At 40.6% G+C, this 24795-nt stretch overlaps 1 protein-coding gene across 1 annotated transcript in view; it reads right to left on the bottom strand.

The window, feature by feature from the left end:
• The window catches only part of LOC131692567 (uncharacterized protein DDB_G0271670-like), a 143391-nt gene extending 119181 nt beyond the window's left edge, over window positions 1-24210 (bottom strand). Inside the window, exon 1 of the mRNA XM_058979689.1 lies at window positions 23654-24210. Within this exon, the coding sequence (XP_058835672.1) occupies window positions 23654-24139 (486 nt within the window). The 5' untranslated portion in view covers window positions 24140-24210. The remainder of the gene's footprint in view (window positions 1-23653) is intronic.
• Window positions 24211-24795: the final 585 nt, after the last annotated feature.

The following is a 24795-nucleotide window of genomic DNA, read 5'->3' as shown; positions in this document are numbered from 1 at the left end:
TTACCAAACAATTTCCACTAATTGATTTAATTTATACAAACTGTGTGCTATACTCGTGTTCGCCCTTCAGTGTAAGCTACTGTTAGACGGTGGAGTTTTTGGAGCTGTCAGTGGATCTTGGTATGAGATTGGGATGTGGATTTTCCATACAGTTGAAACCTTTGGCTGGTTAATTATGCGGCGATGCACAGCACATGTCTTAGAACAGTCGATAAAGTAGATCTTAAGAAAACTTTCCTTGGAATTTATGGCGATTTATTTTTTTTCTTTTGATTATAGACGTTTTAACCTTAAGGTCATTCGGCTTCTCGGGTTAGAAAAATCTCTTATGAAAAATTTCTAACCCTATGTGCGGGTCGGGACTCGAAGCCAGGTGCACTGCGTACAAGGCAATCGATTTACCAACTACGCTACGCCCACCCCCTATGGTGATTTAGAATAGCCAGTGATAGATTTCATTCTATCAGCAATGTAGATCGGTCGGTAAAATAGAGTGGGAGGAAAATAATTTATAATGTCGATAAAACAGAATGTCGATAATTATATATTTGAGATGATCTAAGAACTATCTTTAAAATTGATAGTTTTCATATGTTTATTTTAAAAGCTGTTAGTGAATTTAAAGGTGATTTTTGATAAACAAATTAATGGTAGTTACCCCTACCGGAATCGCTTTTAATATGTATTATATAGCGACAAAATCTTGTTCAATTAAATCAGAGTTATTAAACAAACCAAATTAAAATTCCAAATCAATTTTGCAATTCTATGATCGCGAGAATAAAAATCAACGCATTTGGTGATACGGAAACATTATATACCTTTTCCTTCCTGTCCGCTCTAAAAGGGCCACCAAATTCTTGCGAATGAAATATGTACGTGATAATTTAATAAATTGAAAATTAATACACTAATAACCTCAACTCTGTCGTTCCACCCGAGCTCACATAGGCCCGGAAAAGGAGAAGACCACATTTCCCGCCTGTCTTGCGCACCTTTAATGTGTTGATAGGGGTGGTGTAAGAGGCAGGGGAAGAGAGTATTAGTGGATATAAATGGCAGAGCGATGATGCTCTGATGATTGTGCGTGTAAAAATACTTGCCATGTAAGCCGTTCGCGCTCAGTCGGCACGGCACCGTCTATGGCTGGGTACCACCATGTTTTCATCCACTGACGTGTGTGGAGCTTCAAAGATCATAAACACTTCCCGCGCGCACCGCCATGGTCTCGCGAGATCCAACGTCGTAAAACAATTTCTGTGCCATTAGCAGCGGTTGTTTCTTTCTAATTAACTATAATTAATGCGTGAGAGGTGTTAATGATTTGGCGTTCGTCGAGTCCTGCCCGTCAATTGAGATCAGCGCCGATATTCTCGTTCGATCATCATCTACCCAACGGAATGAATCCAGATTAGATAAAAACCGCTGCTCCGAGAGCCACCGAACCGTGGGAAGATAAATCAACTCGCCCCCAACTAAATCGAAGAGAAGCAGCTCCAAAGACGAGCACTCATCTGTCACGAGCTCAATCAAAGCAATTTATCAGTTCGGTCGGTGTGGTTCCCGTTCCCCCTCTCTCTCGTGGACCCATTCGCAGTGATTTTAGCTTCTGTCGAGCAGCACACAACGTGTGCGGCTGCAAATCCCAAAAAGACACACCAAACACCCCCCTGTGGGTGGAAGTGGAAGAGAGGGGGGGGGGGGAGGGGACTGCATAATTAATCTTTCGAAATCGCTTGTGTCGAGTACACCCGAACTGCAAAGGCGACGACGACGACGACGACGGCTATAAATTAAAATAGCTAATTTAAAAGTCATGTTCTCTAATATCTTTATTACCATAGTCAAACATCGTTCGGTGCTGCGCAGCAGAAACGCCAGATCAAATGGCCTTCTTCAAAAACGGAACGGCTGAAAGGAGCGCCACCATAAATGGGGAGGGGGATTGGCGGTAGTCGGTTGCAAGGAGCGAGAAAATCAATAAAAGTAAAGATTATTTTCATGTGCAGCGTGCGATAGATCGAGTGGTCTATCTGTCAGTCTGTCTATAACCAACGTAAAGCTGCCTGCTGTTGTTTGATTTCAAATGGGAAAACAGCAGATCAAGAGACGGTAAGCCGTCGTAATAAAATTTTCGCGCTGCCTGATATTCCAACGTGGTAGCTGGCAGAAGGTGCGGTTCTCACGAGTAGTCCCGACCCAATGAGACGGCATTACTCAGCAGATTGAGTTGTTGGAAGGGTTTCAGAAAGTACTGCCAGATGATTTAGAGCCAGAGACTTATTTGAACTATTGCAAGTTAGTAAACAAGAAAGTTTTTTTTAACTATGCTGTTCCTCGAGGTAGCATCCTAGGGCCTCATACTTTCATAGTGTTTGTGAATGACATTTTTTACCGAGATATGCGTCGTGCATTTCCGAATAAATACAATTTGTAACTTCCTAAATATTCAAATCCCACCTAATGGAATTAAATTACTATATATTTAGTATCACACACTAAAGTATCAGACACGATAGCTCAACTATTTTTGAAAATTACTTTCGTTCCTTGTTCTTAACACGGTCAATATGTTTTTAGGAGTACCAAAAATCACCGCTAAATTCAATGATACCTTCATAAATAAACAGATGGAATCTATCCGTTTGAACGTTATTCCAGGCACTCTTCTAGATAATTACCGACATTCTGTTTTATCGACATTGTGAATACTAATTAGATCCTGTTTTACCGACCGATCTACGTTGATGGTAGAACGAACGCTCTGGTTAGCTGTTCCAAATGGCATATCATTACAATAAATTCTGATGATTTTTTTTGAATATCTACTATACCGACGCTCCCTCAACATGATACTGTACCTTGACAAGGTTGGTTACCTTTTCATTAAAGCAGTATTACAGAGATTATATCACATAGAAACTTTGAGTACGACTACTTTCTTTTCAGTTGAGACTACATTGTAATCAAATTTAATACTTAACATGGAACCTTTATTACCCACTCTGCCATGGTCGAAATAAAATACAAAGTGGGTTTACGAACAAGTTTGGTCTAGATATGCCCGGGCTTGATGATGAATCCTGGTTTGGGGCACTTTAAAACTTGAATCGTCACATGCCAAGATTTCCAATGATGACAGTATACCAGATGATCCCTGGCAGCCCTTCACGGTCATCCACGAATAGCTACGCTCGCCATCTATCAATCAAGATAACACCCGGCGATAAAGTGAGCCGTCTTACACTTCTAAATTTTCAAACGCGGTCTCAAACATGAATCTACAAATGCCCGTCCTCGCGCGATCATCTATCGCTCACGTCCTGAAGTCTCTACCCTCGGTCCTAGAGTCAATCAAAAGTAACGCTGAAAGCCACTATACTAGACAACACGTTCCATAGCGATATGGCCTCGAACTCTATTGATATGGGGGAACTTCTATAATTTGACGCGCGAGCACTGAAAATCAAGCATCGTGTTCACGATCCGCGCGATCATTCAAGAATACACGCGAATATGCAGATGGTTACGAAATCAAATTTATACACGTGAAGTTACATATGTGCTGGCATATAAACGTTTGAACCCTTCGCGATCATCCACGCACACCTACGCTCACGATCTCGTAATCGTGATAACATCACGGTGCTAAAGCTAAAGCACTTTTCAGCATTAATAAATGGACGTCACATAATCACAAAATACGAATATCAAAGCTTATGGAGAAACATATTAATTTTATTTCTGAGCAGCCAACAGCAGTACTGTTCAATTCACTTAAGTTTACAACAATTCCTTAACCCTAACTCAACCCACACCCTGATCCTGTCCAATGGCGTTTTTGTGGTCTACATGAACTATTCAGCGCTCTCATTGCCCCACCCCAAATGCTACTAAACGAAAATTAAATATCTACTTTACCGACATTATTGCAACATATTAAAGGTTCTGTTGTGATTATCGAATAAAATCCAAATTTGCATGGAAATTTCAAACATGTATTAAAAATCGTGTGCATGCATTAAATAAATTATTGGGAGTTTGCTTAGTATAATTCTTTACACTTTCGTTTCACTCCACACATAAGTGCCAGAAATCAATCTATTTCATTTTTATACTTCGAAAATGGTAAACAAGATTTTTGAACACATTCCGTTCAATAAATTTCATAGTTGATGGTGTCTTTTATAACAAAAAAATTACATCGTTTTCCACATGTGCAGATTGCTTGCCAGATAAGATACATAGAAGCGAATTTCAGCATTTTCATCATTTCAAAGACGATTGATCACTTCGAACATATCATTTTCGGTGCAAAACACATGTTATTTGCTGAAAGTCAATTGTCAGTCTTGAAGGAGTTCTTAAAACTTAGATTGATCGGGTAGTGTGCTATAAAACTTTAAATGTTATTTCGGTTGTCATCCAGCCCACGGTAACTGTATCTGGTCAACATCTCCGTATAGGGCATCAAGAATGCTCGCGTGGACTTACCAGCAATATTCTTACGTTGTCGCGATTTTGGGAAGTGTTAAAATTTGTATGCTCTTGGCTTGACCTTCTTGACAGCACTACCCACGTGCTGCTCCCGGTACCTTCCTTCTTTGTAAAGTACTCTTGAAACGACTGAAATGCAAATTTTCGGCATTGTTCCAAAGAACGATGGAGAAGCTCAGGATTTTACAATCAAGCGTCGCAAAAAGTTTAGGAAATTAGAAAATCGCAGGTTGTAAATTATACACTTTAAAGAGAAATTGTACAAAAAATTGTAAATATTGAAAATAAGATGCAATTTTGTAATTTTCCGTTTTTAGTCTCAGTTTTCTCCTTCCCTTTTCGCTGTCTTGGCATATGGCAATTGCTCTCGGCAGCCGGCTGCCGAAAATATACAATTATCGTTTGCAATGATTACTGTTATCAAATATTTTTCAAACGACTAAAAATCAGACATTATCGTTTCAATATAAAAAAAAAACAAACAAAATAATAGATCCTCGTTCTATTTATTGAAAAGCTTCAGCCAAACCAACTAAAGTGCAAAACTCAAAGCAAATCCACAGCCGTCAGGACACAACTTTTCCACCTATTTTTTCTGGGCTCAACATCGTGTCGCAATAAATAAAAGCAAATCAATCAAGCCTAAAACCTTCCTGTAGCCCACTTTCCAAGTACCTTCCTAGACCCGTCACAACATCTTCCCGTGACCCCGTGACGCCTCCTCACCACCAATCATTGAAGCGGTTCCGCTTCCATTAAAACGAAATCAATTATTCCCAAGTGTCGGTTCGTCCTTCCTGGCAGAAGCAGAAACATCTCCTCCAGCATCCAAAGCGAGTGTATGGCTGACCAACGACGGATGCACTGGTAGTATTCGTTCCAACATGAGAAAAACGAGAAGCACAAAAACCTCAATCACAAAATTTGATTGAAAAAGTTTACCAGTGTCAGATTCAATTCGAAGCAATAGCGCCAGCAAACGACAGAAACAACGATTGTGGTTTCGACTTTGCCGATTTTGTTGTGTTATGCAAAAAAGCCAAATAAGGGAAAAAAAGCTTGCAGGGAAGAACGATCGAAAAATGTACGTTGCTGAGACAAATCTGATTCAGGTTGTTGTTTGCAGGGAGAGGTTATGTGCTACCGACCCCTACTAATGTTATTTTTGGACAACATGTCAAAGGGAGGGAAAGAAACAACGGGAATAATTTCGGACATTCTTTTTCTGGTTACTCGTTCAGATTTTTCTGGTACATGGTCGTCTAAAAAAATTGGATCCAATTCAGATTCAGACTGATGTCGACATTCTACTTCCGGGACATCATTCTGAGGTAAATGACTATTGAAGTACACGAAAGAGAAGCGTTCGCAAATTTAAAAACAACTTGAGTAAGAATTACGTGTTTGGTTATCAGTTTCCCGTCATTGTAAATTGTTTCCACGTTCATGATTCTACTTTTAACGATATCGTGACTAGAAATCATGGAATTACGAACGGATTTTTTAAGGTGCAGAATTAATCCAAATCAACTCTAACAAGTATTATGTCAACAGTCAACATTCCAAAAGCTCACCCAAATTTGTGTTCAACCCGTATAATCCGCTTTCTACTTATTTGAATCACATCCGTCGTACCAATGAAAAGCCATCATTCAACCCAAAACACCCCCCAAAGTTCAAAGAAAACTCATCGAACCTAAATCCCTACCCGTAACCCGAGAACCATCTTGCCCTAATCTGTTATTGATACTCCATTTACTGTCGGAGAATGTTTCTCCTCTGTTGTAACATTGTACACCGAGCACACATACGGTAGGTAGTAACTGTTCCCCATCCAAAACCTGAACGCACTCGACTCAAAAGCAGTAAAAACTTTTCGACTAATCAGCCGGAATAGAGCTGAAAACTTTGGGGTTCCTTTCTGCCCCAAGCAGACGTGTTCCAGCTCCGGGGACCACCGTTGTCGTCGCCGGTCGGTCGGTCGGTCGGTTTGGTTCACCATCACAACCAGCACAAGAGAGCCTTTGCCAAAGTTTTACTGCCCTGCCCTGTCCCAGCAGATGGCACGCTGACTAAGACCGGCTATAATAGTGAGGAGCGAAAAGTTTTTGATTAGAGTTTGCAGAATCAATTTACCGGCAATCATTTCGAGATGGGGAATCCTCTTCAGTCTCAGCAGGCGGCGGCGACGGCAGTCACGAACCGACCAAGTTTAGCCTAATTGAGGTAATAATGGAGTAAAAATTGCTCAAACTTTGCGGTTTGGCAACACGGAATGTGTTTCAGTATCAACTGTTGACTTGGGATGGAATTACTTCAGTGTTGACAAACTCGTCGATTTGATTTGACAGAACTCCTCCACACAACCGACTGAAGAGTCCTCAAAAAGTTTGAGCGGCGCTTGTGAAAAGTAAAAAAAAACAAAAACAAACAAATAACTGTCAAATGAATAACTTCCATAACCGTCGCCGAGCGACAACAAAAAGGCACGACAAGGATAAAAGAAATTAGAATAATTATACCCACAAGAGCGGAAAAGTTTCACGAAGCGGGTGCAAACAAAAGCTTCGGCGAGATATTCGCCGGCAGCAGAAGAGGCGAGAGATTTCCTTCTCTTTTTTCGCAAAGTGGTGAAAACTTTTCACCGCACACGATCCTGTTGCCGGCGGAGAACGCGCGGGACGGACGAACGGAGGAAGTGAGATTTACTGCTCTGCCTGTGGTGGTGGTGGTGGTGGCGGTCCCGTGTTGAAGTTCCACTAGACGATAGCGGAATAAAAAGCCATGAAATAAGTGTGCTGTCTCTAATGGCGAGAAGCTTAAAAATTCAACATTTCTTTTCTATTCTGCCACCCCTCGACTGACTGACTACTCAACCTTCTAACCAACGTACGGAATGGGATTGCGCGTGAACGGAACGATGATGTCGTCGACGAGAACGCTGTCGACGATGACGACGGCAACGACGACAACGACAACAAGCCATCAAAGGCAGTCGTCCCTTTTCACGACCGATACCAGCTGGCACCAGCTATTCCTGAACCTCCTACGCTTCTCTGCACCGCCCACCACAGCTCACACGTACAAAGGATGCTTTTTTGCCGTTCGCTATCAAAGTAAGTATAGTAGCAGAAAAATTTCAAACACTTTAGAAAAATGAGAAGCACTTCTTTCCAGTTTGTTTCCGTTTTTTTTCTTTCACTGCTCCGAATTCTGCATCCTTGCTGCGGATCGGGTCCGCTGTGTGGTGGACGAGGGGTGCTTGGATACAGTCGGTTCGCGCTATAGCGATTTACTAATTTTGAAGTGTTCCCAAAGCTAACAATTTTAAAATATGTCAGAACATTGAGCAATCTCGATTGACGCCAGGGTTGCCATCGCACAATTTTTTTTATTATTTTTCCGAAAAAATATTTTTAAAGATTTTCCAATATTAGTAGTTTAGTAGCAATATTTGTAAAATATTTGTAACATCATATCAATCGCCTTAGCTGTCTCGTCTTCAGTTGCCGACTTCGGGACAGGCGCTGCTTCGAGCCGCTCCTAACAAGGACAGACGCTCTGTGAAGTTCTTTATCAAACACACGTTAGGCATGATGAAAGACAGGAATTAGTTCCAAAAAGTTACAATAAAATTATTCTGTTAATTTATAGGAATGAGCCTTATGGTCGTTCGCTTTTTCTGGGGTTAGAAACATCTGTAGACTAATAAGAATATCAAGAAAAAATACCGACGTTAGCTCACGCCTAAGTCTACTCTTAATCCTACAGAGTGACTTTTTTTTGGTGATATCTAACGGGCAAAAGTGATCACAATGGTGAGTGAAGCGAAATATAAATATGTGAAAAAATTCCCCCAGAGACAAGATTCGAACCTGCAACTTTTGAGGGTTAGTGCATTGGTCCGAAGTCTCAAAGGTTGCGGGTTCGAATCTCTCTTCTGGGTGAATTTTTTTAACATAATTTTTTTTGCTTCACTAACCATTTCGATCGTTTTTCCCCGTTGGATACCACCAAAAAAAAATTTAAACAAGATATTGGCACTTACCGCACAAACCAACTAAATGAATTAATAGTCTATAAAGAGTGTTTACTCGAAATTTGAACCTAATCGGACAAGTCTAGCGAGCTACCGGACCAACGTAAGCAACGTAATTTTGATAATTAACAGGAAGGAAATTTAATAGCTAGCAGTGCATCGGAATAAAAACTGTTACCGATCATAAGAAAGATAATTTTACTGTCTACAATTGCCACCTAGCGGTGAAAATGAGAACAGAGTGGATTTTATTCATGTACATTGTCGAAAAATCACATAATAATTTTAAGTACATTGGTCAGGTAGCCACTCGTTCCATTTGAATTAAATTTGAAGCAGGCACTCCTGGTGAGATGAGGAATCAATTCTGGGGTGGACCGATTGAAGCTTCAAAAAAAAATTCTGAGCTATGGCTAACTGATGTAGACCAATAATTACCCCTAAACATTCAAATCTCTATCTCGGAAAGGGTTGGCACTAACCGGATACCAAAATTTTGTAAAGTTATACAGACTGTGCATCGATATGGTGTACAGACATTTGATCGATCGACTGAATACTGTTTTGCCAGAAAAGCCGGCTGCTCATATTTTCCGTTTCCATTTTTCCGAGATTCCGACCCGGAATTTATTTCCTGGAAAACCCGGTATTTTCGCATTTTCTGGTATTCTCAACTCCCATTTACATTTATATATTCCCGGGACTCGGAAATCCCGACAAAACGAAAATCTCGATCAGCAAACATTTGTTAGTGAACAAAGAGTTATGCAGATAAAGATAAGCTACGGAAATTGTGGTGATTTATCCAAAAATATTAATTCTTTTCTTGAACACTTCTGGATTTAGGACAGCATTGCAATCGGCCGATACGAATAGTGATCGGTGGTTGATTTTCCTGGCTTTTGGACGGCGCTGACTATCATGTGTCTCCAATCATATGATACGTTGATATCACAAGAAACTTGTTAAATATATTTAGAAATGCTTGAACATAAAATGTACAATTTTCATTGAAATAAAAAACCCATCGTTCAAAATTTTATAGTATCGTGAAAAACTCAGATAGATCGTTCAATTGGTTGTGGAAATATCGTTAGTAACAAAGCGCAATTGGAATAGAGCTTTCTGTATTTATATGTGAATTTTTTCATTCATATATGTAAAGCTTGTTAACCCTGGCGACGGAAGGTGATAGCCCTACAGTACATACAGATGCTTTCACTCTCATAATGAAATTCAAAAAAAAAATTTTTTTTCATTTGAACATGGGCGCCATTGAACATTGCTGATTTTCTATTCAATCTATCAAAATGAGTAGCTTTATAGTCAAATTCAAATAAATTTATGTATATTATTGCACATTTGAAACAGTCGAACCGATATACGGGATGCCTCTGAACTGTTTTATTGTCGCTTTTGAGAGTGCAGTATTTTGGGATAGCTGCAAGATCATGTAAATAATATAAGCATAAAATCAATGTTAAACTTCTCTTGGTCGCTACACAGTTTGTGCATTGACCAACTGATTTCTATTCAATCTTAATTCGGAGGGGTATTGACCCGACTGCGACGTTTTTTATTTTATCGAAATAATCGCACGTGGTACCCTAGAACAACTTAATTGCTTTATTCAAGACGGTGCTTTGCATTATTTTGATAACAATCCTGAATCCGGGGAAGTTGAAAACCGGATACTCTAACTTGACTAAATGCCATCTGGTCGATTACCGTTTGATTGAATGTCGTTTTGTCAGGTTAATTGCAAATATTCTACTGCTTTTCAATAAATAAATTACTAACTGAATATAAACTACTGACACGAAATAATTGCGTTTTGACTTTGAGAAAACAATTGGTCACGGTGTTCATGAATATAATCTGTTTGGTAACGAAGGTCATCGAGTTGTCTCAAGTTGCGTCCTGGTTATTTATCTGTCGTTATTTACTTCAACATACTGTGAATATATTCCTTCTTTTCAACATGAGCTGTTCTTTTTAAAACAGATCTTCAATATATGTCTACAAGAAAGTATGTATCTCGCACTGCATGCACGCTCGAGAAAGCGTGATTTTAATTTGAAAGTGAGAACTATTGATAGATACGTGTACTTTTTGGGCTTATGAGAGTAATATTTTGAATAACCTATTTGAAAAAAATTTCAATTTAATTTTTTTATTACAGTGGTTTTAACCTTATGGTGATTCGCCTCTTTTTTGGGTTAGAAAAATCTCTAACCCGTGTACGGAGTTGGGAATCGAGCTCAAATGCGCTGCATACAAGGCAATCGATTTACCAACTACGGTATGCCTACCCCTAAATTTTATATTCTTCACAAACTATTCTTTGACGTTATCGAAATGTGCAGGTTATTCTAACAGATAACTTCCGTCTTTTTTACTCCGATACCCCTTTTCAATTTATTGTTTAACAGTGGTTCGAAAAGGGATGGTTTTCTATAAAAGTGAACACAATTGTTAAAGTAAGAAAATGTCAATAATTCGTTCTGCCAAAATTGGTTATACGTGTTAGGATAGCTGAGTTTTCTAGAGCCACTGAGTCTTGTTTCTTGTATACAATATGGTCAAGAAAACGTATAAAAAATTGGGGTTAATGTAACAATTCCTCACAAAAAGAAGACGCACCTTGAAACGATTAATTCATCCCCAATTGGACGAAGGGAAAAAAATCATTCGGAGCAGCTCATGTTATAAAGAAGGATAACCGCCAAATAGGGAATGGGGCTTTGGTAAAAACTTTCACAGCAATTTTATGGTTTCATAGATATTATAATCAAAACACTAGGAAAAACTCATTCGGAGACAGACAGGCAGAATTGATGGATGTTCTAGAGCGCAAACATCAGACGGTCTTTTTTATATGAAACTGTACTCAGTTTTCCACAATTAAAGCAAGGTTGACTTTTCAACAGTACTCGCCCATAACATATTATTTCAGTTATTCTTAAAATCCAATGTAAAATATTTATACTTCACAGATTCTAACATTTTTACATGAACCTCTTAGCGTAGAAATGATGCAATTAAAGCAAGATACTAATCCTTCTTTGCAGCATGAACTGTTCTTCAGAGGTTATAGAACTGATTATTGAATATATTATTCTAGGATGGAACAATTTGATTATTATCAAACGTGCGGACATCGATTATTCGAATCAAAACAATCAGTCTTTTCGTCAGTTTCAAGTTTTATGGACAAAAACCGGGACCAGATCTGCTCTACGGAACCTCATATCATCTGATATGCAACTGTCCAGCAGCAGCGCAATTGCGATTTCGAGTTTTCGGTCGTCCTTACATAGACACCATGTTTGGACGACTGAAACTCAGAGACATACTAAAGTTTCTTATCCAATGTGATAAAGAGCTTTAGGCTTACTCGCAAGAGAGTTAAACTACTTGCAAGTTTAACTTACCTGCTGTTTGTTTTTATGTTTGTGTTGTCATGTTTCCCACCCTTCCAATTATACTTCCTCCCTGCTCCTTCTCCTTTCCTTCCGCTCAGGTAATGATGAAAACACACGGCAAGGCACAAATCCCCCACTACATACGGGGAACGTGCCATTTGAGCCAATATATTCTGATACCTGATATACTGATGGTGATTGTAATCGATCATTTTGCCCTTAACCGATAACTCTACCCAACCCTAATCTGCAAATTTCAAAACGAGAAAATTCTAACCTAATTATTTTAAACTGAAACGCAAGTTGGAGCAGGACAAAAAAATTGGGTCATCCAAAACTCAATTCAATTAAGGGATCCGAATTGAAAACGTATTGGTTGAACCGGAAATTGTTTCACGTCTCTGACCCGTTCAGATCTTTTGTATTAGAGTAATAATTTTAAATCTAAAAGTTGTAGAGTTTACTTTTGCAAACAACTTTATTGAAGACCCTAAGACCTCCTTCTAATATTACTTGTTTTTTTTGAGAATTCCATCAACAGTCAATTCTTTAATATCATGTTATCACGTTTCAAATATTTTTCCTCTAAGTATTGAGAAAATAATTGTGTCATCATAGAGCTGACAGTAGCGCTACACCAAAATGATTACGTATGCGTCAATGCGATGTCTTCGGCCAAGTTATTAATCGTTTCAATCAATCTATAGGCTGTAATGTTTTCAATGCTTGATCCACTTATGAGTTAGTTTCTTGGTTTTAATTTTCTCCTGAGCGGATATAATTGACAGGCTGATGTCTTCAGCAAACTGATCAAGACTAAGGTTGTTTATGAGTCTTATACTTTCGCCCAAAGGATGCTTGGCCAACCAGTTCTTATCTATCTGGATGCGATAGGTTCCTGGGGGCAAGCTGGATGAACACACCTTTGAAGTCGCTCGATTCTTACGTAATTTGTCGTTCACACAACCGACGAGTTTACCAATATTGGGACTATTTTTGAGACGAAACAAAACAGCCGATCAGCTTTAAGGATATTCAACCCGTAGTGAGAGTGGAAAACGAGTTTTGGACCTACTAGAATACCTAGGTTCGTCATTCGGTCATTGATCTTCTCAGAACGGTACCGTTGATATGGCAGTGGAACAATAAATGAATATTACGTAACATTTGGATCCTATCCTGCGACGCCAGTCGACGAACGTCTCGAGCAGCGTTTACAACTGAAAAAGTTTTCCACAGAATTCACGACCACATAGATCTTTAAATCATCGGTATATAGCAGCTTGCATCTAAAATTGCCATGTCATTGACAAATAACAAACAGTAGTGGGCCTAAGTGGCTTCCTTGCGGGATGCCGTAAAATTTAAACCAACGGATGAATGCGGCTTCAAATATTGTTTATGTCGAAAAATGTTCAAGAAATTGATGCCAGATAGTTAGCATGACAGCACGAAACGCTTTAATCTGTTTTACACCAATACTTATAAAAAATCGAGTTTGCAATTCTACATCTCGAATGTTAAAATATTACTAAATAAGTTGCATCCGTCAAGAATATGGAAACAATGTTTTTCAATTTGAGATAGTCGGTGTATTATAGAAATGTTTCATTGTGTATCGTAAACGGCGTTCACGCAAGCTAGAATTTATTCACGAGTTAAGGATTTAACACTGGAAGTTTAAAACGAACGTGAATCGAATTAGCACGATTCGACTGTAGTTATACCACATTCGTCAGAGGTACCTAACCAAGGCAAACTACCTAGCCTAGCACACTACTAGAGGAAGAAGAAGCTTTGTCCTGCTGCTATCCCGAAGTGGCAGAAACAACTTTGACAAGTTTAAAACCGGTATGTGCGCGCTCGTGAAAAGACAGAAGACCAATCCACATCCGCCCGTTAACCGCCCCAGAACCCACCCGAGAGAAGAAAAGCGAATCTCAGTTCCGTTCGCTTCCCGTTCAATGAAACTATTGAAAATTTTATTTGAATTTTCCACCCCCCAGCAGCAGTTCAGAAGTTCAGTTCGCCTCTGTGTGCAAAAGTTATTGTGTTTTGCCCCGTAAGAGACGAGAAAAATAATCAATTTTATCCGGTTGTGCTTCGCTATTTTTCCATCAGCACAACTGCTGTGGACCGTCTTCTTTTATCCTGCCGCAAATGACACCGGAGAAAGTTCATTTTCTTGCCACGGTTGTCGTTTTGGAGGAATGCATTCTCTTCATTTTACAAGAAATCTGTGGAACGGAACAAGCAAATTTTCGTCCCTTCGACCAACAGATGGTCGGGAAGTTTTCAAAGGCTTGACAAGTTCGTGCACGTGCTACTGTCAGTACTTTCGATAGAAATTAATATCCTATCCGGCTTCTGGTAAAACGCGTTCAAAATCAATTTTGGGTTTGAGTCCCCAAATTTTCCTTGATACTATAAATTTTAAATCAACGATCGGTGTTTAAAATCCAATTGAACTATTTTGGGTTTGAGTCCCCAAGTTTTGCAAATGAACGTCCGCCCTTTTGTTACTAAAATTAATGAAATTCTTCTAAAGCGCTGTAGTCTCTATGCAGGCACAGGGGCAGTAAACTCAACCACCCTGCTGGAATAGAATCGTTTCGACGTGCACTCACCGCCAGGTAGGTAACAAACAAGCAAGCAGCCACCAACCCATCAAACCCCAAACTGAATACTGTTTAACATTTTAATCTGTCACCTGCTTGACACATTTTCCCGATCCGCAATCAACGACCGAGCTTGCCTGCTTCTTGTCCACGTATCCAAGTGGCCATTCTCTGCCACTTGATCTCATCAAAAGGCAACCGAAGGCGACGCTTGGTCGTTCCTGATAGACACACATTCACACACACACGCGCAGCCAAACGCTCCACGTTGAGCAGTTCACCGTGTGATGAGTACTCGGTTAATTAACATCCTCATCGTCGTTAGCTCTGTGCGGCTACTGGTCACCACAGACAAACAGACCAACATCTTCGTTAGCTTACGCTTGCTTTTTGAATGTAACAAAACAGCTACGTCTCGTTGCTTGTGATACCCGCTACTTCTGCTGGGAGGGCTGACAGGTTAGATCGAATTTAATACTGCGAGCGCCTGCAAACGGTGGCGCTTTTGTGCAGTCATCCAAGCGTCAAGCGCTTTCATTTCCTGCCCCCTCACGACGAACCCCGACCCAGCCAGGTGCGTGTGCGCCTCTATTCGTAGTAATTATTAGATACATAGTAGAAGGGGACCCCCGAGATTGCCCGGATCAGTCAGCTCTAGTAGCGGTGGTGGTAGTGGGACGAGTTTGGGGCGTTGATGAAAATGTTTCTTCTCCCCTGTGTCGTTCGTTATTATGTCTCGGAGCTTTTTTACATCATCATCATCATCATTCGGTTTGGTTCGTAACAGTAGGGGGTCGGAATGGAAGGAGGAAGCTTTTGATTAACTAATCCTGACGTCGAGCTGGTGACAGTTTGACAAGTTAGCGTGGCAGTAGGGTTCTTAGCGTCGAAAGAAGTCAAACGATCACCCATAATACATTCTCAAACTGCACTTTTTTGCCTTCAACAAATCCCATAAACCAAAACAAACCAGAACCCATGAAATCCGCTTACCTCGACAAGTCTGAATCGTTCTTTAAATGAAGGGGACCAAAATAATGTATGTGGGTCTCCCTGGTCGAATCGAAGCAGAAATAAAAATATGTAAATTAAATTGAATCGATTAGATTTGATTGTATCGAGTTCGGGGCTCAAGGGTAGGACTAAGAATAGAGAGTAGTTCGAAGACAAAACAGAACCAGACCAACGAATCTCGGAGTGAAGTGACATGAATAATAACAGTAATAATAATGGGACGTTTCCCTTGCTCGCTCCTATTCCGAGCAATCGTGAACCAACACCCGTAACCGTAAGCGAGGGACAGATTGAATTAATATTAATACTGATGTTATGATTATTTTAACACCCTATCAGCTGCTGATGTTGATTCCCCACGTACGACAGTCAGAGGGTTTAGGCTGTCTTTTAGAAAAGACCCACAATCCAAAAGCATGATTAATGGCTTATGATCTATGGGGTATCATTTGTCGAACGGGGCAAAAAGATGAAGCTAAGCAGGAGAGAGGTTTGCGAAGTAAATGCCTTAATCCGCTGGCGCTATGGTGGGAGGAGTTAAGAACGACTTTTGTCACGGTGGGATGGTGCATAAGTTCCTTCCCCCGCATTGGCTTCATATTAATAGCGAATTTGTTTGCTAGCCCTAAGTTATGCAATCTGAAAACGGAAACGTGAGTCTACCATATGTTTTCTGACAGATGCAATAAGTGTTCCTGCACAGAATCCGGACAAAACTTGTTTGAAGAAATCGAATCATCGGTGATTGGAATATTCCACGCTTCCGTTTGATATCTCTGGCAGTGCCCGAAAGTATTCGTCGATATTTCTCTCGTTAACCAGTCGACAAACCGGCGCCAATAACCGTGTTTTTTGGCTTTCACCGAACGCTTAATTTTTGTTTGTAATGTCGCAAATGTTCCTCAAATATGTGTCAATACAAGGAGAAACTTCAAAGGGAATCATAAATATTGCACGAGTCCACAATTTTAGAGAATTTCATCAGTCCATCGCAAGGTTGAATCTCTGACTGATCTGATGAGACGCATGAGATTCTTGGTGTTCCTGAAATCTGAGAGCCTTGTGTTTGATCTTAAATTTCCATGACCAATAATTCAACAGTGATCAAATCTGTGACTTCGTTCGAAGGGTACGAACGCTGAAAGGAGGGGCCAATTCGTAGTCAACTGATTTAAAAATCCTTACTAATAGGAAGAAAAGTTAATAAAAAACTTTGAAGGGCTTAAAATGTTGACAGAGTTAAATTTCAAGTCCAATACGTCTATTGTTCGGCATATTTGCCGCATAATGAACCATCACCTTCTGAAGATTTCAAAACGGTTTATATCATGCTGTGGTAGTAATAAATTTCTCCTCATAATCGGCGGTGATGCAAATGTCCAAATTTGGAGCAGTTCATATATCAGTTATATTACCGAATTGATGGAATACTTAAGCACATATTTAATGTAAGTAGGGTTCGCAGTACCGGCCCTTTTTGGCGAGAACCGGTACTACGGTACTGAAGCCCTCAGTACCGGTAGTACCGGTAAAGTACCGGTACTCGAATAAAAAATTCGAAAAAAGCTTCGAAGTGAAATTGAATGCTCAAACTGATGACCTTATTCTCAGATGACTGATTTGTGCTGATCAAAAAAACATGTTAATTGTTTTTAATTGCTTCGGAATGGCATGACTCATTTCAGTAGAAGATATTTTTCGTATGCGGCACCTTCTTTAATTTCGAAATATAGGCCACTTTGAAAACAATAACTGCTAAGCTGTGCGACTTTTGTCGGCTTCAAGAGATGGTACATGTACGAAACCCTATTAACAACAGTAAATCAAAGCAAGAATGGCAATAAATCCGAGCAGGTTGCTCGCAGTTCCACTCTTGCTTTTCCGTAAATTGGTTTCGATCTTTATGTCGTTTGCCTACTATTCTCTAATGCATACCAAGGCTCCTTGCTTTCCTGTAAACTATGGAGTTTTGCTGAATTTTCCGAACACCAATAATTACAAATCGCCCCATTTGAAGTAGTTCACCAAGTCTAAATTTGTTAGCTACTAAATCGCTTTTCGTTCTTTTATAAATAAAGTTTTAAGAGCAAACCAAATACAGTCATGACTTAGAACATAATCTTATTCCGCGCCACCCAGTGAATAATGGAAACCATTCAGAATGTCGCTAATAACAAATTCATAGCAAATTTTTATGTCTCTTACACTAGATGTGAATATTTTGAAATTGAGTACAAGATCGTTAAAATTTAATTTCGACAAAATAAAGCAGGAATTTAACATACCGTTCAGTACAACGTGAGCTAGTAATGTTTAACTTCTAGAATTATTATGATGATGGCCTCACCGCATTCCCCCACAAAGGTGTTAGCTCAACGATTTATCTAGAAGGTAATTAATATAATTAAAAGTCATCTTGCAGACCGATATTTTGAAACAGGTCCCCCTAGAGAATCTACATAATTTTCATAAAAAAAATGTATGGTACCGAAAATACCGGTACTGGCTTTTATTCAGTACCGGTATTACGACACCAAAAATGGGTCGGTATTCCCGGGATTTTCGGTACCGGTATTACCGGTACCACAACCCTAAATGTAAGTAATCGCCCAAAATTTGCACGAGTATGCAGAGAAGAGGTGTTAGATGAAACTTTTTGCTCCGACAACATTACGCATGAGTTGGCAAACTAGCTCGCATCAAAGGAGTGCGAATCATCGTTATCTGATCATAAGTACATCGTCTTTGGCCATTTAAACGTCTAGCTAGATATCGTCACAAGGTTTCAGGGGTATCTTCCGACGATTAAATCTTCACGTGACTCGTGAATAAAACAAACGCCCTCACAGTAGCAGCATACCAAGAGTCCTGTCCGCGTCGAGTTATGCGTTCTTCTAGAGGAACACCTTGGTGATATAACGAACTTGCTACACACAAAAAAGTTAGAGTTTGGAATCGCAGACGCAGGGACGGATCGGAGACCTTTAAGTTGGCTAGCTAAGCATACAGAAATGCCCTTCGATCCTCTGAGCGAAGTGGTTAGAAAAGCCTCTGCCAAATGTCTCAAGTCTCAACGAGACTAGAAGATTAAATTAGTTACTTTCGAAATCGAAAGACTGTTATGTCAGTTTGATTAGAACTGCTCGTAGCGAATACTCGTCTGACGAAGATGTACTCAACTATCTTTTTGATACATACACTTTCCAGGTTGTATGGATCCATCACAGACGACTGCCCCTGAGTTCTTTTCAGTAGAGGTCTCCGGGAACAGGTGGAATCATTCTAGTTCCACTACAAAGAGGATATGAACGCTTCAAGCATATTTTGAAAAAGGTCCTACTTGCGGTCTTTCAACAGGATACATTCCACTAGAGTTGCGGGAAATAGCTGTAGAATTAATTCCCAAAGATCACGCGTCACTTATAAGGAAGCAAAGAACCACAGACCGATCAGTCTGGTCTCCTTCCTTCTCAGATCAGTGGAACGTTTAATCGACGACTACATTCGGGATGTTAGCTTGGGCGAGCAGCAGCTGCATATAATGCAACATGCCTGTTAGCGGGGGAATTCTACTGCCAGCCTATCACACAATGTTGTCTACAACATTGTAAAAGCTTTATCACAAAAGCAATTAAGTTTAGGAGTTTTTCTCGCTATTGAAGGTGCTTTTGACAACGTGTCTTTTGAATTCATTTTGGAAGCAGCACGAGGTCATGGAGTACCTTCATATATCACCAACTGGATACACGCAATGCTTAGCAACCGACATTTGTGCTCATCGTTAAGACAAGTAGAGATAAGGAAACTAAGTGTCTGCGGATGTCTTCAACGGAGTGTGCTGTCACCATTTCTATGGAACCTTTTCGCTGATGGCCTGTCGAAGAAACTTAATGAGCTTAGGTTTTCGGCATATAGTTTCGCAGATGATTATCATATAATGACCACCGGTATTTGTATTAACACAGCAATGGTGTCTTCATGTTGGACTATCAGTTAATCCAAATAAAACATCAATGGTGCTTTCCACGCAACGAAGGATTACAACCCGAACTCGTCCGCTGCAGTTCTTTGACTCTGAAATTATTGCCGCAAATCAACTTAAATATAATTGGGTAATTCTTGATTCAAAAATTGGACAGCTCACATTGATTTCAGGATCAAGAAAGCTTGCATGGCCTTCGGCCAATGTAGACGGGCTTTCGGTAAATCTTGGGGACTCAAACCCAAATACACTCAGTAGATCTACACAATAATTGTTAGACCAATACTGGCAATGACTGGTGCGTTCTTGACAACACCTACTTAGGACACAAATCCCCGACTACATCCGGGAAACGTGCCATTTAAGCCAATATATTCTGATACTGCTGCTCTAGACACTCTTGAGCATAAAACCACTGTATGTGTTTCTGAAACAAGAAGCACTTTCTTGTGCATTCCGTCCAAAAATTTCTGGGCTTTGGAACAGTAACCCAATAGATCGTGCAACTGCTGTGGCCCCAAATAGTTACTAGGAATGATTGACCTCACACTCACATGTTCCTTTTAAAACTTTCAATGTGAGAATTCCTGGTACTGGAGTCTATTGTCGTGAAATAAGATTCAACCAGTCTCATTCGCTTGGTAGATACTGTACCGTATTCCAAGCAGAAATCTTTGCTATTCTGTGTGGTGTACAATTGTCACTTCAACAGGGAATTTGCGGTAAGAGAATCTATTTTTGCTCTGACAGTCAGGCTGCCAGGAAAGCACTTTCGACAGATTCGAGATCGAAATTAGTAATCACGTATCGAACTTAAATCGCAGAACTTACGAATTGGCGACTGACTTCTTTGGTCCAGAACCAGTTCTACCACTGTCGATAAGTTAGATAAAGCGCAAGATTCTCTCTTGTCAAGCATTGGAGTAGCTTGCGTTCAAACAAAAACTTTTCTGCTAGATGTGAGTTCGAAAATGTCAGAGAATTTGGTGCATTTTCCCAAGCACAATTGCTGTGTTCTAGTCAGGGCGCTGACTGGACTCAATTATCGCATGGCTACTATTCAGCGTGCTGAGCATTATTCGTGTGATCTTTGTGAATCCGATTACGAAGCTTCATATCATTTGATATGGAACTGCCCTGCAATAATGCAATTGCGTATCCAGAGTTTTGGTTCTCAATATATAGATGAACCTACAGAATACAGAAGGATAAAACTCAAGGATATGCTATTGTTTCTAACCCAGTATGGTAAAGAGCTATAGTTTAAGCCGGATTTGAATGACATTATCTCTTCGGGGGTGTTGTCGTTCAATTATCTCAATCTCCCCTTGATATATCCACTCACAGTTTAAATAAAAATTCTAAATTCCTCCGGGGGTTGGAAGCTTTATTCCTGCTATTGTAGCTCCTGCAGATCGTTCAGCATCCTTCCGAAAGTTCTGTGTCGTTATTTTCCTTAACCCTGACCAAACCACTTCTCCAATCCTTCCAATCGGGGAAATGATGAAAAAGCAAATCATGGCTAGGCACAAATCTCCGATCAACATGGGGAACGTGCCATTTGAGCCAGTCGCTACTGATTCCTGACAGATGTAAATATCGAGTCCACAATGTTAGACAATTCTATCTGTCTAGTACTAGGTTGAATCTCTGGATTGCTTAAATACTTGAAGTATTTGGTATTCCTGGAAGTGCCGGAAATTCTTTATTTTGTCCCAAATTTCAAAGACCAGGAACAATTTGGTGACTCCAAGAAACCTTTTGGTCATTACAAGTAATCTTATGTGAAGAAATTTCTTCCTATAGTTTCGAGGCACAGTAAAAGATGTCCTTACGTCAGAGTAATTTTTCTTAACTATGGCCTAAGTGAGCACATGAATACGTCAAAATCGCTGGCAAAAGAGTGCTTAAAACGCTCCGTAAGAGAACACATTCTTCTTGCGCTCTTTGTACCTATCGAGAGGTCATGTAAACTTTCTTCCCAATTCCAACTTTAAGTCATTCCCATGATTCCATCCGCGCTTGCCAAACCGGGCCTTATGACTACAATGGAGTGTTGTCTGGCAGAATTGCTAACATTTAGTGTAATACATGACCCATGGTACAAAAAGGCGAGCAAGCAGACAGATCTTGTTCAACAGAACGTAATTAGGCGTGGCAAACACGAGACGACAAAATTTTACGCGATTGAAGTAGTTGGTCTCTGAAGTCAACCCCGTACTCCAGTAAATCAACGCATACCTAACTTGAATTGATGAGTACGCCATTTATCTCAACTTTGTGGACGGGTACGTATACACGGTACTGGACCTTGTCTCCAGCGATGTCATTTGCTTCCTTTGGACTGGAAACCACAATACTTTGATTATATGCGTGGACATTACTGAAAATTGCGGTCACACCCGAATATTATTCCGTCAGGTCAACCGGTCCAATCGAGTGTAATGGTAGCCCACAGTTCTGAGCTTTTCCTCACATCTTCTTTCGAAGCCACATCTGAATATAATAATCAAGAAAAACTCCGATTCTAAAAACTCTTTCATACAACTTGAAACAGTTTGCCAATATCCAGCGAAAGAAAGATGCGAAAAACATTCGACATGAGCGTGTTTTCCTAACCCGTATCGGCTTCCACCGTCCCCGATAAGTTCGGACAACTTAATTTCGGGAAACTTTTCCCAACGGCTCCAGTTGGTTACCACAAAGATTCCAGAGCTAAATGGCAAACTAATAACAGGCAAATGAAGCTCTAATTATATGACAGCATGACCAACGGGGGACCGGGATAGTACTCGGTCGTCCCGTTCACTATTAGAACGATGATGCCGTTAATGATACTTTCCGAGACGGGACATAGCATGAAATAATTTCATTAGCTGGGAACGGTAATATTGCTAGTTGTACAAATTCGTGCACGAAACTCTCGCCTATGAACGAACCAACAGTAAAGTGTTGAATTCAAAAAAAAAAACGAATATTGCACCACTCAAGTGAAAACGCAACAAGAAATACCGATGCGTGTCGAAAACAACGTGTAAAATTAAATTCCAATTAAATCAATCAGGGTAATTTACGCCCGTCGTGCAGAAGAGCCAGCGGGTAGGTAGGTGTGAGGGAAGAGGGGGGTCTCAAACTAGTCTCAAACATGCTGTTAATCACGACTGCCTGCTCGAAAACTGTTCGACAAAAAAGCCTCCTCCGTGGGCCGAAGCAGGTGAGCGTTCCTTCTGGTGTACTGACTGATAAGCCCACGTTCTGTTCAAGCGTGACCGATTTTACGGCTTTTATTCACACGCTCGTTGCCACTTTCTGCTCCTCACTCAGTCAGTCAGTCTGTCCGTCATTCACGCCTCCGGTTTGTGTTCGGGCGGATAATTGCGAGTTTCCGGTGGCGAGGCAAGCTTATCGCCCACTCGCGTCAAGGTCAACTGACGGTGCGGCTAATTTGTGATGGTTTTAAGTTTGTTTTGAATTTGTGCTGCTCGGTCGTTGAGTATGTCCGTCCGAAAGCAAAGCATCGAGTGACTTCGTCCCGATAAGACGCTCCGTTCGGCTTGACACGTGAGATAATGGATGTTTTTAATTTTGCTGTGCTCAGTTCAAAAGCAAATAGCCGAAATATATTAATCCCGATAGGCAGACGTGCCGATGGCGGGTGCATGTTGGCCGTTGGATTAGAGACTAATTATTATGAAATTCCTTGTCTGTCTACTAAGTCGTGTGAACTTGTTGTTGAATTACATGTAAAATGTAACAAGATTCATCAAAACTATGCGTAAATTGAATCTACCAATAGGGTATCATATATGCGGGAGATATACGCATTGCTGTGTCTGAGTGATGTGACGCTGTGTCGTTTACTTCGTAATACGAGTAGCGTTGTGGCAAAATTTACTCCGTAAAGGGAAGAAAATTTGATTGAACCAATTTGGATATAAAGAGTACTAAACGTAACATAAATAAAATTTGATTTTCGTTTCGTGTTCATCTCATCAGTCACCGCATGGCTGCTACATTGGGACCGAAATTCTCCCAAACGTGTGAAATTTAGCACAAATATTAGAACAAATCTACTCACGTGGTTGGTGTGATTAACACTGACCGCACTGCTGCTAATACTGCTTCCGATACCGCTACTGCTACTGCTACTACTGCTGCTGCTACTGCTGATACCGGAACTAATAGCACTGAGGCTACTACTGCTACTTCCATTGCTGTTGCTGCTGCCGACGGCTAGGCCGCTAGCACTGCTAGCGACTCCTAGACTGCTGCTTATACTGCTGCTGCTACTACTACTACTACTGCAACTGCTGCCATTGATTACACTACCACCACCACCACTACCATTACCGACTACAGCAACAGCTGCAGCAGCAGCCGCCGCACCGGGAGCCGTTCCGTTGGGCGGATTAACACCGACCCCACTGCCGCCGGTACCGTTGCTGGTAGTACCGGCAGTAGCCGCTGCTGCCGCCGTCGACCAGGCCGCTTCCGCAGCCGCCTTCTGCTGGTCAATCTTCTGAGCCGTCGTGTCGATTATCCTCGGCGGTTTGTCGTCCACCATGATCGACGTCAGTTCGACAATCGACGAGAGGCGTTTCTCGTTGCGCTTGTTGGCGAGTTTGATGGCGAACTGAAAGTGGAAAGAAAGGAGAAAGTTAGATTTACCATAACAATAACTGAACTAATGATGCAACAAATTTGCGAATCAGAACAACTCAGGAGGCCGAGAGTAACGCTCTATGTTTACTTTCTCTTTCGATAGCTCCTGAGGCGCTAACAAGACGACGATTTTGGTTAACCCGTTATGAAAAATTTACCGTAACAGCATTGATTTATTATAAGAAGATAAAGAAAACAAATAGAATTTGAATTTTTTCCAGACCCTTCCTACTGATATATTTCACATCGAAGCAATCCGGAGGGTTGTGAAAAATACATAAACACATTCTGGCACTAAATGTCAAAAGCGTTCAATCCCGAAATTCCTTTCCACTAGAACTCCCTTCCGTCACCCGGAAGCGTTCCAAACCAAAGCGAACAAATTAATTTAATGCTTTTAAAATTGATTTTCTCCGAACCGAGGAACAAAATTTTTCCCACTTCGATCCTACTCCCCCTGACTCGACCATTTCCGATGATTCTGATGTGATGCTACACCAGTTGAGGATGGAGCCACCATCCGACCGACCGGGCACAAAAACAGGCTGTCCGCTCCGA

This window comes from Topomyia yanbarensis, chromosome 1 (assembly GCF_030247195.1).
Source record: "Topomyia yanbarensis strain Yona2022 chromosome 1, ASM3024719v1, whole genome shotgun sequence".
In the NCBI taxonomy this organism is placed as follows: domain Eukaryota; kingdom Metazoa; phylum Arthropoda; class Insecta; order Diptera; family Culicidae; genus Topomyia; species Topomyia yanbarensis.
This window is presented reverse-complemented; position numbering and strand designations above follow the sequence as displayed.